Source organism: Taudactylus pleione, unplaced genomic scaffold (assembly GCF_031769625.1).
Source record: "Taudactylus pleione unplaced genomic scaffold, aTauple2 ptg000824l, whole genome shotgun sequence".
Classification (NCBI taxonomy): domain Eukaryota; kingdom Metazoa; phylum Chordata; class Amphibia; order Anura; family Myobatrachidae; genus Taudactylus; species Taudactylus pleione.
In genome coordinates this window covers 273,120-291,004 of record NW_028285226.1, presented here as the reverse complement: position 1 = coordinate 291,004, position 17,885 = coordinate 273,120, and the positions used below count along the sequence as shown (strand labels likewise).

Below are 17,885 nucleotides of genomic sequence, written 5' to 3'. Positions count from 1 at the left end.
GATTGTGCTCCAGTCTGCCACCTAGGTGACAATTCAGTTCAGTGCGATGGCAGCAAACTCCTTCCCGAAACAGTTTTTACACCCCATAGTGTTAAGCAGGAAAATGAGCAATGTTGAGGTACCGTATTCTTCCAAACATCGTGCTGAGTTAAATTCCCCCGTAAAAGTACATTTGTCGCCTGTATACGGTGACGGCTGACAATTTGTCAGCTGAACCAACACAATTCACTGGGAGGTTGGTGACGACATTGATTCCCAGTAAAGGCTGCGTTTTCATAAATATTTCTACCTCATTGTTGTCACTGGGCTCCCTAACAAAGTTGTCATGTGTAAGTAGCTGCCTCTGCTGTGTGGTGGCAGCTGGTAGGACCTGCTCAGTATCTGAGGTAGGATTCTTCTCTCTCTGTAGGACCTGCAGGATGAAGTGGAGCGAGAGAGCGCTAACCTGCAGAAGCTCCAGGCCCAGAAGCAGGAGGTGGAGGAGGTGCTGGCTGGGTTGGATCAGCAGAAAGCACAGCTGGAGAGCCAGTTACAGGAGCTGCGTCTGAAGTGCGCAGAGGAGACCCAACTGGTACGGAGGTTCTAACATTGTAGGATGACTGCTGAATGAAGATGCTACATTGCATACATTACCGTCATTGGTCTCAATAGCTACTCCCGTAGCATCGTTAGAATATTAGATATTTTGCTAAAAGAAAAGTAGGTGTTTAAAGTTTGTTTTTTTCAGTCTTTCTGCCCAGTTTTTGTATTCCCTGATTTGCCAGCCTTTATTCTGCTCATTTGCATGCTATTGCATTAGTGAGGAGCGAATTAGAGGCATGAGATAACTATATAAATAGCCATACAGTAATTATTTCTACAATAAAAATAAATGGCACAATACACACACAGGCAATTTTGGATGTTTAAACCAAATATCATGCAGTGCTCTTGTCAGCAGTATTATTTGCATACATTTAACTTTTTTACAAAGTACGATTTCCACAATAACATGCAATTTTTCTATATTTTATTGTTTTACTTGGTCATTGAGGAGAGCACCCTGATACAGATCATGCTTATTATGTAAAGGTGCACATCCACTAGACACGAAAACGACTGCACGATTACGACCTTGTCAGTCTGTGATGTGCCTACACTGAATGAGCAGTCAGTCAGTGAAGGCACATTAATCATCTGCAAACATGCTAAACCTGGCGTTATCGTCAGGTTGTCCAGCATGTTTGCCCGATGATAGATGTCTAAACGAACAGCGGGAGCGCGCATCGCTGGTCGTTTTAGACATTTTTGCAAACGATTTGCAAACTATTTATCATGATCATTCAATCGCTCAATTTAATAGTCTAGTGGATGGGCACCTTAATTGATTCAACTCCAGAGTCGCCCCCAGCAGCTATTTGCATTGTTGTTGAATTTTTGTATGGCAAATAACATATTGGGTGCACTCTACCGCCATGCTTCTGTTATGCAAATGGTAAAAAGAAGCAAATATAGGCCCTCATTCAGAGCCGCTCGCAATTAGCGCTCGCTCGTTCATAAAAAGGGGGTGGCTATTCAAATGAACCGTTCGCTCTTTGCGGTCTGTTGCCGCCTCCATGTCTGAACGAGCGAGCAAAACATACGCTCGTTTATTTGATAAAAACGCCCCCTGGCCGCTCGCACCATACGTCATGTCCGCTATTTATTAGATTAATCGAGTACATCTAACAGCGTATGAACTGCTCGCTATTCTTGTGGTTTGTTTTTTTCAACCACAATCTTGCGAGCAGTTCTGGCTATAAAATAACCCAGTGACGTGGTCAATGACGCTGCTGTATTAATTATGCACACCCATAAAACGCCCGTTTTGACCTTTAAGCACGCCTGCGTTCGGATCTCCACTCCCCATTTTCAAACACCTTCCCCTGTTACCACCCACATACGCCTCATTCTGTCACTCAAAATAGCAGGCATTCGCTATATTGCGAGCACATGAATTTCGGCCGCACTGACTGGTTCGCGCATGCGTATAACGATCCGTACGCATGCGCAGATGTGCGAACATCGCTCGGAACGAGCGTACTGCCGCTAGCGAGTGGCTCTGAATGAGGGCCATAGTACATAAACTCAGTAGCTACCTGTACATCTGCTTGTTAATGCAAATATCTGATTAGCTCATTATGTGACAGCAACTCAATGCAGACATGGTCAAGAGGCTAAGTTGTTGTTCAGATCAAATGCCAGAATAGGAAGAAATGTGATGTAATTGACTGTGGAATGATTTTTAGTACATGGTTGGATTGTTCAAAGTTTAGTATATCAGAAACTACTGATCTGGGATTTTTACATACAGCATTGAGTACAGTATAGTATAAAGAGAATAGTACACAACATAGCATAAATCATTCAGAGAGCGGCAGTTCTGCGGGTGATGCACTGTGTCCATGAGAAAGGCCAGATGATCATGTCTGGACTGTTTTAAGCTGGCAGGAAGGTGACAGTAGATCTAATTACTGTTACAACAGTGTTATGCAGAAGAGCATCTCTGAACACACATAGCACATCAATTGTTAAAGTGGGTTATAAAGCAGCAGAGACCACACAAGGGTTCCACTCCTGTCAGCTAATTACACTAAACTGAGGCTACAGTGGGCACAGTTTCCCCAAAATGAACACTTGAAGATTTCCGAAACTTTGTTTGTTCTGATGACTTGTGATTTATGCTGCGACAGGCAGATGTAGGGTCAGAGTTTGGCATGAACAACATGGGTCCCAGGGATCATTTTGCTTTTTGCCCATAGTGAGGCTGGTGGTTTAATGATGGCGAATGTTTTATTGGTTTCATTAGGCCCCTTAATTCTAAATGAGAATTGTTTACCCAAAGTATTGTTGCTGTTCATGTGCATCAGTTGATGGGCACAGTCTACACCTCTTCCAATGGCTACTTCCAGCAGGCTGACGCACCATCACAAGGTTCAGGTATCTCCAGTGGCCTCCACAGTTATTAGATCGCGGTCCAGGAGAGCATCTTGGGATGTGGTGGAACGGGAGATTTGCAGCATTAATGTACGATCTACAAGTGTGTCATGCGCTCATATCAGCATGTACCAGAAGTTCTATAGAATGTTTCCATTACCTTGTTTGAATCATACAATTAAAAATTTAGACTGTTTTGAGAACAAAGTGGTGGTGGTGTGTGGGGGGGAGAGGGTAGGGGGATCACTAATCAGTACTGGAAAAGTATATGTCAGAATCAATAATCATGTATGCTACAGTCGATTCCTTTTTGCCTTTTCCATCAATATCATTTTCTTGCTTTACCGTCTGTCTGCGTAGATCTCTACTCTACAAGTTGCGGTATCCAGCCAGGAGACTCAGATTTCCACTTACGAAGAGGAAGTCACTAAGGCCAAGGAGGAGCTGAGCCGATTGCAGGAGGAGACTATGCAACTTGAGGAGGACCTGGTGCAGGGGAAGGAGCGTCTCACACCACTAGAGCAACAGCTGCTTCAGTGCCGGGAAGAGCTACGTTTAGTAAGATATTTCTCACCATAATTACATAGACACCATACCTCACGTGACACCTATCCAGTTATGGTCACTCTTGCCTCAGTCCAGTTTATCCTGGACCATAATCTTTGACCTTCAGTCCCCAGGAGCCCTGAGTCTGCGCATGCTCATAACTTAATGTAATAACTTCTTGTGGAGATGTCTTCCACCAAGTCCTGTGACAAACTAGAAAAACAACACATCACAAACCTTTTTAAGGTCCATGGAATTACCCAAAGTGGAAGAAAAAATAGCTTTTCTTTCTCACAGTTTCAAATTTTTTTTTTCCCTTACTAAGTACATGACAAACCTTAATGGAAGTTTCCGGTTACCTTTGTCTTCTGCCCAAGTCGATATGGATAAATGGGAGAATCCACTTAAGTTGGACACTCCTGTGGCATGGTTGTTTAAGGTCTCCACTATTCTGATCCTGAATGCCACAGACCCTAAGGTTGGTACAGGGAAATAGAGAACATTCTAAAGTCTTTTTATAAATGGTAGGGATTTCCCTGAGACCTATTTCCGCTTCCGTTCAGGTCAACAAATCTGTAGAAAAGTGGTTGGAGCAACTCCTGGTCGGTTTGCAGTCATGGAAGCCTAGGTCCAAATTAGTGACACCCATTAAGCACACCTATTATTTGGGGGAAGTGGCTCTAGATGCCAATATTATTGCATTTGGGCTTTGGGAGGTTTCTGTGCACCAAATTATCTGGAGGTTCAGTTCTTCTTCATATACCACGGTGAGGGGTTTTATTTATCCGGGATATGTCATCGATTACATCTGAACACCATCCACATGTTTTTTTCACTACCAGATCCCAGGTGGACTGCAAGTGGCTATTGAGACTTTTACTCAGTGCCAGGTAATTACCCCAGTGCTAGCAGATAAATTAGAGATGAGGTTCTACTCCAGTCTGTCTATGGTCCAAAAATTAAATGGTTTCTATTACTCAAGTTTGAATGAGCACAATGAAAGTATCAGGTGCGACGTATAACCTCGATAGGTCCTAATAGAGATTTCAAATAACCTCTGTCACTCTTCATTGGTTTCCCAAAGTAACCTGACGGGAGTACGTTGCAGTGTATAAGAGGAACTATTTGGAATCTCTGCTAGGACGTACTGGGGCCATATTTTCTGCTTGATTTATTTTATTATGCCTGTTTGCAACAGTCATTTTAATAGTTAGTAGTATTCTTATGGCTTTCACTTATTTATATAGTGCCACCAATGTAAACAGCGATGTTCAGAGAATATTTATCATTCATATCAGTGCCTGTGCCATTGGAGCTTACTGCCTAACTGCACAAGCGTGTACACAGACATACAGATCCAGAATGCTATTGGAGTGTCCTATTTCTATCTCTGTGTGACAAGACTCCCTGCGCCCTGTCCCCCAATGGATTCAGAGAAAAGGATTTCATGTAAACAAATGAATAATGGCCTTTCTTTCATGCAGTTCTATAGTGCTCCATGCTCTACCCGTATGAACAAGTCTTTCACTAAATAAAAACAAATGGTGTAATAACCCCTCTGGGAATACAGTCTGGTTGGTCTGCTAACCATTCTATCAGTTTCTGCTGTTTGAATCATTTGCTGTTCATGTTCAGTGAACCTTTTCTCAAGTGTAGGCATCCCCGCTCATTTATTCATTTAGCACTTGGGACAGTAACAAGAGGAGTGCGACCGGGGCCTCTGCCCTGACTGTATCTTTCTGCAGCTTGCGGGGTGCCTAGAGAGTCACCCCTCTACCTAGATAAGGAGCTTGATATGTCCAGCACTGATATTCCTGCTCGTATACTGCTGTTCTGTGATGTGATATCACATGCGCTGGGGGCGGGAGGGACCGGCCATGGGCCCCCATGTGCTTCTACTGCTCTGGTCTCAGTGGCATATAATTATTATGTTTAGATACCTTGATTCAAGTCTTTTGAACTCTCTCAGGGCATATACAGGGTGGCCATAATTTACACTTCCCCTTTTCAGAGCCATCTGTAGCTCGATCTAAATCAGAACATTACTAAATTTGGTAAGGAGACGAATTAGGATATTGGAAACAGGATTCAGCAGCATTTTTTTTTTCGTGCAAACGGTCGCCAATTGGGGTAATATGGCGCTGTACAATGTGAAAATGGACAAACAAATGAATAACAAGACTAACTTGTAATGAACCATTACCTTTATGTTACACTGATGGTAAAACAGCAATAAAACATTTGTCCATTCACATTGCGCAGCGGCATATTCCCCCTATCTGCGACTTTTTGCAGTAAAATGAACCCTACTTCCCATGTCCTAATTAGCCTCCCTGCCAGATCTGGTGACGTTCTGGTTGTTAGATACAGCTACAGACAGCTCTGAATGGGCGACGTTTATGACCACCCTGTGCTTCTGTTATATAATTATCTTTCGTTTGTACTTGTCTAGGCCAAGCTGGAAGAATTGAAGCCGGCTGAAAATCACATAAATGATCAGTTTCAGGTCAGCTGGCGTCACCATTTAGATCTGCCACTGGTGAATGGCACAGGGGATCACTCCAGTCTAAGTAACAGCAGCAGCGATCCTGCAAATCTGCATGAAAACTCTGAGTATGAAAGTCCAGCCCAGCCAGAACATCAGAGCGAAAGCTCCCCGGTCAGTATATCCCTCACTTGCACAATATTAGCCTTTCTACTTCAGGGTCCATAGGGTATCCACAGGATACCTTGGGGTATAGGTGTGACGTCAGTCGCTGGGCACCATAGAGTTAAGCTTTTCAGCCTCCCAGGATGCACTAGGGTCCCCCTCCTATACCCCGCCCCCGAGCCAAGGCACCTCAGTTTAGTTTGGTGCCCGGCCGGCGTCAGGTGCACCTGTCGGGGTGGGGGCTAGCAGAGCCCCTGAAGCTTTCTTCAGTGCAGCTGTGGCTGCACATCTGGATGTACAGCATGGACGTCAGTCAGTCCTGACGTCCATGCTGTCTTCCCTACACCCCCGCCGGTACCAGAACGCTGGTACCGATCCGGGGATGCTGGTGAGCATCTGGGGTCACAGCTAGCGGTGACCCCAGATGTTCCGGACCATGGCCGGATCCAAGGGGGACAAAGGTAAGCAGCGGGGTCCCGCGGTGGGTCCCCGCTGGTCACATGGTCCTAAGTCCCCAGGCAGGGGGCTCCCTGGGGACTGGCTGCAGCGTGGAGCCAGGCGACCAACCTGCGCTTTCCACTACCCCCTGGGACAGCGGACCGCAGCAGAGCGGTAGCGCTGCGGCGTCCCAGGGGTTAAATGCATGCCAGGGGAGCGCGCCATCCCTGTCTCACAGCCGGCGCCTCCCCCGCTGCACACAGCCCTCTCTGCATGCTGCCGACTGGTCCTGTGGCAGCGCTCCTCCCCCTGGCCAGCCTCCTCTCTGCTCCTCGGCGGCCATCTTCTCCAGAACGCATGGTGAACGCTGCTGGAAGCGCTGGACGGAAGCATCGTGGTCTGGGTCCCCCCGTATACCTCTCCTCCGCTGTGGTCAGGTCTGTGTATGCAGCGCTGTGTCCTACCAGGCCCTGTGTCTGCGTAGTTGAGTGATCAGCGCTGTTAGTGCAGGAATTGATTTTCTTTGCATTGTATGTGACTGTGCTAGCGCTGCTGCCTGTAACTTTTCTCTAAACTGTCAGCTTTATTACTGTCCCTGTTCTTTCTGCTAAGCCCTTGCGGTGCGGTGCTGCAGGGTGGTCTCTCGCCTATTTAAGTTATAATTGGTGAGAGAGGTCACATACGTGGTGCCATCATGTCCGAAAGGGATTTTCCCCTCCGGCTACAGTGTACTACGTGTAAAGTACCGTTAGCGGAGGGGGAGGGGAGCGCGGAGGGCCTTTGCCGGCAGTGTTTGTCCATGGCGCGGCCTCTTACGGTTACAGCACCGGTACAGGAGCCGCCCTGGGCTTGTTTCGCTCAGGCGCTTACAGCCTTAGTGGGCCAGTTAGCTCCGCAGCCCGCGTTTACACCGATGGGTTTATCCCAGCAGTCAGTGGTGTCGTCACCCATGCAGGGTTTCCCACGACAATTGGTGGTACCCCACAGTCTCCCTATTTCCCCGCTCCCGGTTTCTCAGGAGCCAGCGTGGGTTAACTCCCTGACGAGTTCTGTACAGCACTTGTCGGATGTGTTGCAAGGGGAGTCTGTGATGCGGTCTCATAAAAGGCCGGTGGCGTCTCTGTCCGCTCCTTATGAGGATGACGAAGGGACGTCTGATGATGGGGAGATTCTAGATCCTTACGATCAGGAACCTCTCCATACTAAGGACGCTGATGCTAAGTCCAAAGTATATATTCCTGGACTTATTCGGGCGGTCCGCACAGGCTTGGTGATTGAGGACGAAGTTCCCCCAGCGGCTAAATCTAAGTATGCCTTTTTCAAAGATGTGAAGGGCGATGCCACAGTCTTTCCTCTTTCGGGTCAGTTGGTGGACCATTTAGAGGAGGCGTGGAAACAACCTGGCAAAAGATACCAGCCGCAGAGACGCCTGGCGGTGGCTTATCCGTTCGCGGATAATTATTTTGCGAAGTGGGAATCCCCTCCACAGGTGGATTCTCACGTGACCCGTCTTGTCCGTAGTGCCACATTGCCGATGCCATCCATGTCCTCCCTTAAGGATGCTACGGACCGCAAGGTAGAAATCTGCCTGAAGTCCGCTTATTCCCTTGCAGGGGGGGCAGCACGGCCGGCTATGGCCATTTGCTGGGTTGCCAGAGCGATGGAGCGCTGGGCGGATTCATTTGAGGCTTCTTTTGATTCCGACTGTCCGGCCGAACAGGCGGAGTTGATTGGCAATCTCCGTGATTCGGCCACCTACATCAAAGAGGCAGCCCTAGACATTAGTACTCTGGTGTCTAGGATTTCTTCAGCAGCGGTAGCTGTTCCTCGCACCTTGTGGCTGCGATCCTGGAAGGCAGACGCAGATTCCAAAAAGGGTCTGGAGGCGTTGCCATTTACCGGAGAAGTTCTCTTCGGTCCGGATCTGGATAAGATTGTGGCCACGCTGGCGGCAGCCAAATCGGCTTGTCTCCCGTCGGCCGCTGCTCCTTCTGGTTCTGGACCATCGTCCTTTCGGTCATCTAGGGCCCATGGCAGGCCCAAACCACAGTCGTTTCCTCGACAGGCTGGTCCTAAGAAATCGGCCAAGCCCCGGAAGCAGGCATGGAGTACCAGACGTCCGGCCCCCAAGCCAGATGACAAGCCTGCGGCCTGACGGTCCGGGCCTCCCTTTGGGGGATCCCAGGGTGGGAGGCCGCCTGCTACAGTTCGCCCAGTGTTGGTCGACCACTACGACAGACACTTGGGTTCTGGAGGTGGTTTCCCACGGATATGCCCTCTCCTTCCGGCACAGACCCCCGACTCGATTCTTCACCACGGGTCTACCATCAGACCGGAACAAGGCTACGGAGCTGCGGAAGGTATTGCACACTATGCTCCAGGCTGGAGTTATAGTGCCTGTTCCATTCTCCCAGAGGGGCCAGGGTTTCTATTCAAATCTATTTTTGGTACAGAAACCCAATGGGTCATATCGTCCGATTCTCAACCACAAAGCACTCAACAAATCTTTGCGGGTCCCGAAGTTTCGGATGGAGACCCTACGGTCCATCATTCTGGGCGCTGGAACCTGGGGACTACATGGTGTCATTGGACATACAGGACGCTTACCTGCATGTCCCTATTCTTTTGCGCCACCAACAGTTCCTCAGGTTTGCAGTCCGCAGCGACCACTTCCAGTTTCGGGCGTTACCTTTTGGCCTGGCGACAGCACCACGTGTTTTCACCAAGGTGATGGCGGTCATGGCGGCTTCTCTGCGGCTGCAGGGAGTCCGCATGTTGCCGTATTTGGACGACCTGTTATTGGTGGCAGGATCTCCAGAGCTCCTGTTACGCCACTTGGACCTGACCATTGCACTGCTGCAACGGCACGGCTGGCTAATCAACTGGCAGAAGTCCACTCTAATCCCGTCTCAGAGGATTCTGCATCTTGGAGCCTTATTGGACTCGGGACAGCAAAGGATCTTCGTGGCGGAGGACAAGATCTCTGCTTTACAGTCGAGGGTGCGCAGTTGTCTGCACAGCCGCCGGGTGTCCTTACACTCGGCGATGAGGTTACTGGGCTCCATGGTGTCGGTGTTCGACATGGTGGAATACGCCCAGTTTCACTCCAGACCTCTGCAGCACCTGATCCTGTCCAAGTGGAACGGGCTGCCTCAGTCTCTGAAGTCCCAGACGATTGTGCTCACCCCGGAGGTTCACCCCGGAGGTCTCTCGGATCCTGGTTTGGGCGGAGCGCAATCTTCCGGCCATATCAGCGGTCTTCATCCCGGGAGTGCTAAATTGGGAGGCGGACTTTCTAAGTCGCCAGGACGTTCATCCGGGGGAATGTTCCCTGCACCCGGACGTTTTTCAACTACTGGTGGACAGGTGGGGTCTTCCAGAAATCGACCTCATGGCGTCCCGGCACAACAACAAGTTGCCGGTGTACGGGTCTCGCACAAGAGACGAAGGGGCGTCTCTGGTGGATGCTCTGTCCGTCCGGTGGACATTCCGGTTCGCATACCTGTTCCCTCCGGTCTCCCTTCTTCCACGGGTAATCCGGAAATTCTAACAGGAAGGAGGGACGCTCCTGTTGATAGCTCCCGCGTGGCCCAGACGGCACTGGTTCTCAGACCTTCAGGGTCTGTCCGTGGACAGTCCTCTGCGGTTGCCGCTACGACCGGACCTTCTGTCTCAGGGTCCTTGTCTTCACCCGGACCTGACTCGGCTGTCTTTGACGGCGTGGCTGTTGAGACTGCCATGCTGAGGTCCCGGGGGTTTTCCAGCTCTGTGGTGCGTACCATGTTACGAGCTCGGAAACCGTCTTCCGCGAGGATATACCATCGCGTGTGGCATACGTTCTTCCAGTGGTGTCGACCGAGAGGTTATGCACCGCGGGAGTTTCGTCTGTCTCGGATTCTCGCCTTCCTGCAAGCGGGACTAGATCATGGGCTTCGCCTTGCTTCTTTGAAGGTACAGGTTTCGGCCCTATCTGTCTGGTTTCACCGTAGGATTGCTACAATCCCGGATGTGCGCACCTTTATGCAAGGTGTTCTCCGCATTCAGCCGCCCTTTGTTCCACCTGTGGCGCCTTGGGATTTGGCTGTAGTCCTGAGGGCTCTCCAAGGACCGCCGTTTGAACCACTGGGCTCAGTGGATCTTAAATGGCTAACAGCTAAGACTGTTTTCCTTCTGGCCATTGCTTCGGCCAGACGTGTTTCTGAGTTAGGGGCTCTTTCTTGTAGACCCCCTTTCTTGGTTTTTCATGGCAACAGGGCAGTGCTCCGCACTCGGCCCGAGTTTCTTCCCAAAGTTGTTTCCCAGTTTCATGTTAACGAGGAAATCGTTGTTCCGGCCTTTAACTCACCGGGTCTTTCCGTGAGGCCTCTTTGGATGTTGTGCGGGCCTTAAGGACTTATGTTGACCGCACTTCTTCGTTTAGGAAGTCGGACGCTTTGTTTGTCCTCTATGGCTTCCGTAAAAAGGGTTGGCCTGCTTCAAAGCAAACTTTGGCAGCCTGGATCCGTATGGCTATTTCTGAAGCTTATCTTTATGAAGGCCTACCGGTCCCTCCTTCTCTGAAGGCTCATTCCACTAGGTCTGTGGGTCCTTCGTGGGCAGCTCAACGTGGTGCCTCGGCAGTTCAGATCTGCAAGGCTGCTACGTGGTCCTCTGTCCATACCTTCGTGAGGTATTACAGGTTTGACACCTTCGCCTCTCAGGATGCTTCCTTCGGGCGGATTCTCCTTTCTGCACAGGAGCGTCCCCACCCTTAAAGGATACTGCTTTGGGACATCCCCAAGGTATCCTGTGGATACCCTATGGACCCTGAAGTAGAAAATATGAGATATGGTAAGAACTTACCCTTGTTATCTCTATTTCTACGAAGTCCATAGGGTTCCACAGGACTCCCGCCCTGTCGCACCTGTGCTGCAGATGGGCTTTGCTCTGGTCACCGGTTTTCCGTCTCCCTCTGGTGAGAATGTGATTCTTGTATGTGTCCAGATCTTTGTTCTCTCTCTTCCTTCTCCTCCTCCGGCCTATGGCTTGATAACTAACTGAGGTGCCTTGGCTCGGGGGCGGGGTATAGGAGGGGGACCCTAGTGCATCCTGGGAGGCTGAAAAGCTTAACTCTATGGTGCCCAGCGACTGACGTCACACCTATACCCCAAGGTATCCTGTGGAACCCTATGGACTTCGTAGAAATAGAGATAACAAGGGTAAGTTCTTACCATATCTCATATTTTCTCTTGTTGACAATGCAACCCACAGTTTTATATAGGACTTATTGAACTGCCTATCCCCCTGGTCTAATATAATGACATTCTCACAACCTTCCTTCGTATTATAGGTAAGAAGCAGTCCGGAAATCACCCAGACCTCAGGGAGTGACGTGGAAGAGAAAGAAGAAAATCCTAACGTGCCACTTACCACTGACCAGGTTAGTTAGCACCTTTTATATTATAAATATGATGTAGATAAGGTGACTTGTACTTCTCCACTTGTTGCCTGTGTTTCAAAGTTGTGCAGGGATTATCAGCTGCAGAATGTTGGGTGCATCATCTCTGATCTACTGAAACAACATAAGACGCAGTTTTATCCACCAAAACCACTCGCTATGTTTTTTTTATTATGATCCAAATAATTGTTTTTATGACTGAGAATGCAATAGCTCAGAGTTAATGCTGTGGTGGCAGATCCAAGCATGGTGAGCTCCTCCAATACACCCAGAGATGTAGCGTGGAGCCATGTTGCCCGGAGCAACAGGGATCAGGGGTGTGGAGATTATTATATAGAAGTAGGGACCTGTTACTGAGGGCAGGGATCAGGGATGTGGAGATTATTATGTAGAAGTAGGGACCTGTTACTGAGGGCAGGGATCAGGGGTGTGGAGATTATGTAGAAGTAGGAACCTGTAATTGAGGGCAGGGATCAGGGGTGTGGAGATTATTATGTAGAAGTAGGAACTTGTTACTGAGGGCAGGGATCAGGGATGTGGAGATTATTATGTAGAAGTAGGGACCTGTTACTGAGGGCAGGGATCAGGGGTGTGGAGATTATTATGTAGAAGTAAGGATCTGTTACTGAGGGCAGGGATCAGGGGTGTGTAGATTATTATGTAGAAGTAAGGATCTGTTACTGAGGGCAGGGATGTGGAGATTATTATGTAGAAGTAGGGACCCGTTACTGAGGGCAGGGATCAGGGGTGTGGAGATTATTATGTAGAAGTAAGGATCTGTTACTGAGGGCAGGGATGTGGAGATTATTATGTAGAAGTAGGGACCTGTTACTGAGGGCAGGGATCAGGGGTGTGGAGATTATTATGTAGAAGTAGGGACCTGTTACTGTGGGCAGGCATCTGGGGTGTAGCTAGGAATCATTAGCAATATCGAAGAAATTACCTTGATTGTGCGCTGGGTGTGCTGAGCTTCTCACCTCACCCCTGATAAATGGGATTTTACCCTCCTCGGGCTTAGAAGGGTCGTGTCTGGGCAGGGAGGGGGCGTATCTGGGCAGGGAGGGGGCGTGCCAGGGCTGCTATGTGGTTGTAGCACTGCCTCTCCCTGCTGATACCAAAATGCATTAAGCAGTGAGTGGGGCAAACTGGAAGGGAGACAAACACTACAGCCCGTAGCTGCAGACTCCAAAACTGATGTGGGTAGCTGTGTGTTACAGCTAACAGACTGCACCCGGCAGTCTGTTAGCTATTAAATAAATGCCAGGGTCAGACTCCAGCTGCAGCCAGCGCCTTCTGACCTGTTCAGCGCCTGGAACTTGCGCTCCCCTGGAACCACCCTCCCTACGCCCCTGAATACACCGCAACTTCAGGGTCCCTCTATGCTCTGTTCGCCTGTCTAGGTGGGACTAGGAGCTTCAATTCATTGCGAGACCACTGGGTGGCCACGACTGCTAAGATGAGCTGTGTGTTGAATTAATACAGCAATTTTTTGTTTTCAGACTTGACTTTACTTTGTGTGGATCATGACAGGTCAACAGGCATATAATGCGTTCACTATTTTAGTAGAAATATATTTGCCTGTGAAGCGCAGGAATTAGGTAGTCTATAAAATTTTCCAACACAGCAAAAAATATCTCGGTACAAGATTCTTTGTGGAGTATGGCCTCCACCCAGCCCCACAGACAGATCATCCATTAGGCAACCTAGGATCCTGCGGGCCCCCGGATTGCCCAAACTCATTTTTTTTTTAACATCTTTATTTTTAAAAGGAAACAGGAGGAAACATCAGTTCTGAATGATATAGAATATACCTCAAACCTATTTTTAAGTTTTTGTTTTTTTAAAAAGGACAGATTAAAAACAGGGGCCATATCAGTATCTTGCCCTAGGGCCCCATGGTATCTTAATCTGTCTCTGACCAATCACACGGAACAGAAAATAGTTTATAGAGGAAGAGGCCCATTGTTGGTGGATGTTCCTTAATCTAAAGGCCCTACACATGGAACGATATTGCTAATGATCCAACGGATTGGAACGATGAATCAGCAATATTATTCTGTGTGTATGCACAATATCGTGCATTGCGCGCTCCCGTGGGATCGTCAGTCGCTTCGCCTGATCTTTCTGCATGTTCAAAAGATCAGGCGACGTGCAGTGATATGCATGGGGGAGGGCGGAGGCATATCGGACGGTCGGGCATCGGCTCGCCCTGTGTGTAGGGCCCGCCCGATATGTCGGCCCAGGGACCGTGGGCCGCATCGGCAGGTACAAATGTTACCATGTGTACCCACCTTAAATTTATAAGATACATTTGTTGGCTACTGCTGTAACCATTAGGAGCCAGCTCTTTCCGCCTTTAGATATATGAAGCGTTGGATCCATAACACCCAGGATTGCCCATTCCAGAGACAGAGTGGCATAATTAAGTCAATAAATAAAGGTATAATGTTGTACCCATCACCAAAAATGTTTGATGGAAGGGCAATCCCACATGCAGTGGAAAAAGGCTGCGTAACAAAGGCCGCACTGAAAACAGATACTAGTATACTTGATACCAATAAAATAAAAAAATGGGGGTAGGTTGCCTCTGTGACATATATTCAGTAACACCTCCGCTGTTATGAGCTAGCCGTGAGGACAGAGCAAGAGTAGGAAATGGTTTTAAGTATCAGGTCTAGGTAAAGGCGATGAAAGAGACATCCTTCTAGTGCAGAGGTTCCCAAACGTGGTCCTCAAGGCTCCCCAACAGTTCTGATTTTAGAGATATCCATGGTTGAGCACAGGTGACTTAATTAGTACCTCAATCATTTTGATTTAACACCTGTGCTCAACCATGGATAGCTCTGAAACCTGAACTGTTGAAGAGCCTTGAGGACCTATTCTAAGGAGTAAGACCAGTTTTAATAGTGGCATGATTAAATACAAAGCAGCTTATAGTGTGTATATATATGACTTTGCCAGTAGTCGTAGGTGTAGATCACATGGTATCAATCGGATTGGAACAGTCGGGTAAAATGCACAGCCTGGGGGACAGTGAAAACATGGGTTGGATGGTAGATTAAAGCCTTCAACTGTCTCACTCCCCCTCAGTGATCGTCTTCTGGACACACTCGCAAGAGTCCTTAGGGAAGTCATACCCCTCGTTCCCCAGGATTTAAATAGGTAAGATGCTACACCATGATGAAATACAGGTCTACGCAGAAGGGGCATAATTAATGAGTGGAAACTATCAATACCTTAACTTCTTGGGAACAGCCTTCCTTGTCATCCAAGAGGACATGAGAAAGGGGTCCAAGAACCTCAGGAGACAATTTGGATATATGTGTGTGAGAAAGAGAGAAGGCCAATCTCTGGGAGAACAGATTGATCTACAGTTGTGTTAGTGTAAGTGTGGGTAGAGTGGGGCCAAGCCCTAATGATACGGAAATTGATCACAAAACTATAAAGGGTAAGATTAGATAAAGTGATGCCTCCGCTGTCAGGGGCTTGCTGGAGTTTGAGGCTGATTCTGGGATGTTTACAATTCCAAATAAAATCACAGACGGCTGCAATAAGAAATGTTCTGTTATTCCTCTGGGGCGAGACCATCTGCAATTTCTGCAGTATTATGCATATTTTTTTAATTTTTTTTTAAAATGAATCTTCAACAACAGTTTTTTCATACAAATTAGTTAGAATTTATAAGATTAGTTATTCTGTCCAATCAGCAAGAAACATTTTAACTTACAAGCTCCCTGAAATCAATAGATTTGATGCACTTGTTCATCAACTCAGTATAAGGTCTATACTGTGCATATCGGCCTCTGCCTTACCCAAAGGCTTTTTCATCCAGTGTACATCAGCAGTATTTCACTTATTATTATCATTTATTTATATGGCACCACAAGTGTTCCGCAGCGCCTTACAAATTACATAGACAAATAAGTAACCGTTGACTTATAATACAATACAGGACATGGATAAACATTGCTATATTAGCGACCTTTACGCCCGCATAAGCAGCCAAGTGTTAGTTGCCCTAGTGGGGAGTAAGAGATAAATTAAATTACAGTAGGGAGAAGCAAAAGAGGGTAGAGGGCCCTGCTCGAAAGAGCTTACCTTCTTTACAATACAAGGGTGATTTCTCTATTTTCTTTATAAGAAATACAATGTTTGCCGTGTTTTATAATTGCACGGTCTCTGCCCAGCAGTAATGTATCTTCCTTTCTACAGCTGCCAGATTCATAAATATACCGTTACAGACTCACAATATGCGCAGGACCAGTAATCTATGCAGTATTGTTGTGTAAGTGACTCTCTTTTCAGTTACAGGAGGTCACGTTCCAAGTGGGCAATTTTGACACACAGCAGAGCGCACCCCTGTCACATTCTGTACCCGAGCCTGGACTGGATTTCTTCCAAAGTGATCCTTTTGTCGGCAGTAAGTTCTGCTTAGGGGCATTATTAACATATATTACATGGCCGATGGGCCACGCTTATCTCAATGTCTCATCGTGATATTGGAGAGCAATGTTAGATTGGTTCGTGGTTAATAGAGCTTATTCTGGGCGGGGGGATAAAGGTGGGGAAAGGTGTGTTGGTAGAGGACAAAGTACACCTGTCATGTAAACACTCTGTAGGGGAAGCCATTTTCCCGAGTTTCACTATTCACTAATAGCCAGTGAGATCTGAATATTTTTTTTCAACTTACAAAAATGGCTGCATCCAGAATGTGTTTTTATTACAGGTGATCTTTAAAATAGAGATGAGCGGTTCAGTTTTGGCTCGGATCTTCCCGCTAAGTTTGGGTCTCAGAACGAGACAATACGCCATCTTTCACGGAGAAAACATCATTTTTGTCCATAAAAGATGACGTTTTGCCTTGTTCTGAGACCCAAACTTGCAGTGTTAACTTTGACAAGGATTTTAAATTTAGTTTTAGTCGCTTATTTAAAATTGTAGTTGGGTCATTTCATATCAGATCACCCCAAAAAATTAAATATCCACCACCCATCTCAGATATTTTACAGGTTTATTTATTTATTTTTACAAGGGAGGATGTAAAAAAAAAAAAAAAAAAAAACAATTTCTGCCCAATATCTCGAATGTCTGACAGTTACTTTCCGAAATATTAGTTTTTCAATTAATTAATCTATTTACTAATCACGGCTTATTTAATCAGTTTATTTGAAGTATCACAGGAGTTTATTAAGGGATCACCATGAAATTTGGACCCCCCATGGTAACTTTTCCTCTCGAATCCAAAAATTGAAAACCAAATTACTTTATCTGCCTAACATTTTGAATTACCGCAAAAATTCAAGATTTTGGAACCAAATTAAAAACGCAAGGTTAAATCAGCATTAGATATCCCAATTTGTTTTAGGTTCTTAACAAAGGTATACCTTACAACCACACAAAAACTCAGCATGGTACTGTTTCATACTGGCGAAAAAAAAAAATGAATTTGACGTTGGACTAAAATGTTACATTAATAAAATATTTATATTTGCCATTAATGTTTCTCCACACGCTGGGAATGACGGAGCAATCTTTTCCCCCCTGCAGGTGATCCATTTACAGATGATCCCTTTGGTAAAATCGGTGAGTTTGCGAGTGTGATGTAATGTTACAGTTATTAATACAATGCTTTATTTTAAATCTGTGTACACATTTACTTTGATGACCATGTAGTCATTTGGATGCAGCCTGTACATTCTCTAATATCCAGAATAACTATTGAGGTACTAGGTGTTAAATGTAAATCCCAGTCCTAAAACAAACTACCCTCACTGTCTGTAGGTGACAGGTGCACTTATCTGTGCACACAAAGCAGGAGTGATTATAATTCCCATGTACAGTATAGATAGGCCGTAAGAC

The 17,885-nt window shown here is 47.0% G+C and overlaps 1 protein-coding gene across 3 annotated transcripts in view; it reads left to right on the top strand.

Annotated features, from left to right (window-relative positions):
* The window catches only part of EPS15 (epidermal growth factor receptor pathway substrate 15), a 142,879-nt gene that overhangs the window by 85,363 nt on the left and 39,631 nt on the right, over positions 1-17,885 (top strand). For all 3 annotated transcript variants that reach the window (XM_088458304.1, XM_088458303.1, XM_088458305.1), the window contains 6 exons: positions 410-571; positions 3,316-3,513; positions 5,954-6,160; positions 11,919-12,008; positions 16,332-16,446; positions 17,574-17,609. In XM_088458304.1, coding sequence (XP_088314430.1) covers positions 410-571; positions 3,316-3,513; positions 5,954-6,160; positions 11,919-12,008; positions 16,332-16,446; positions 17,574-17,609 — 808 coding nt within the window. The remainder of the gene's footprint in view (positions 1-409; positions 572-3,315; positions 3,514-5,953; positions 6,161-11,918; positions 12,009-16,331; positions 16,447-17,573; positions 17,610-17,885) is intronic.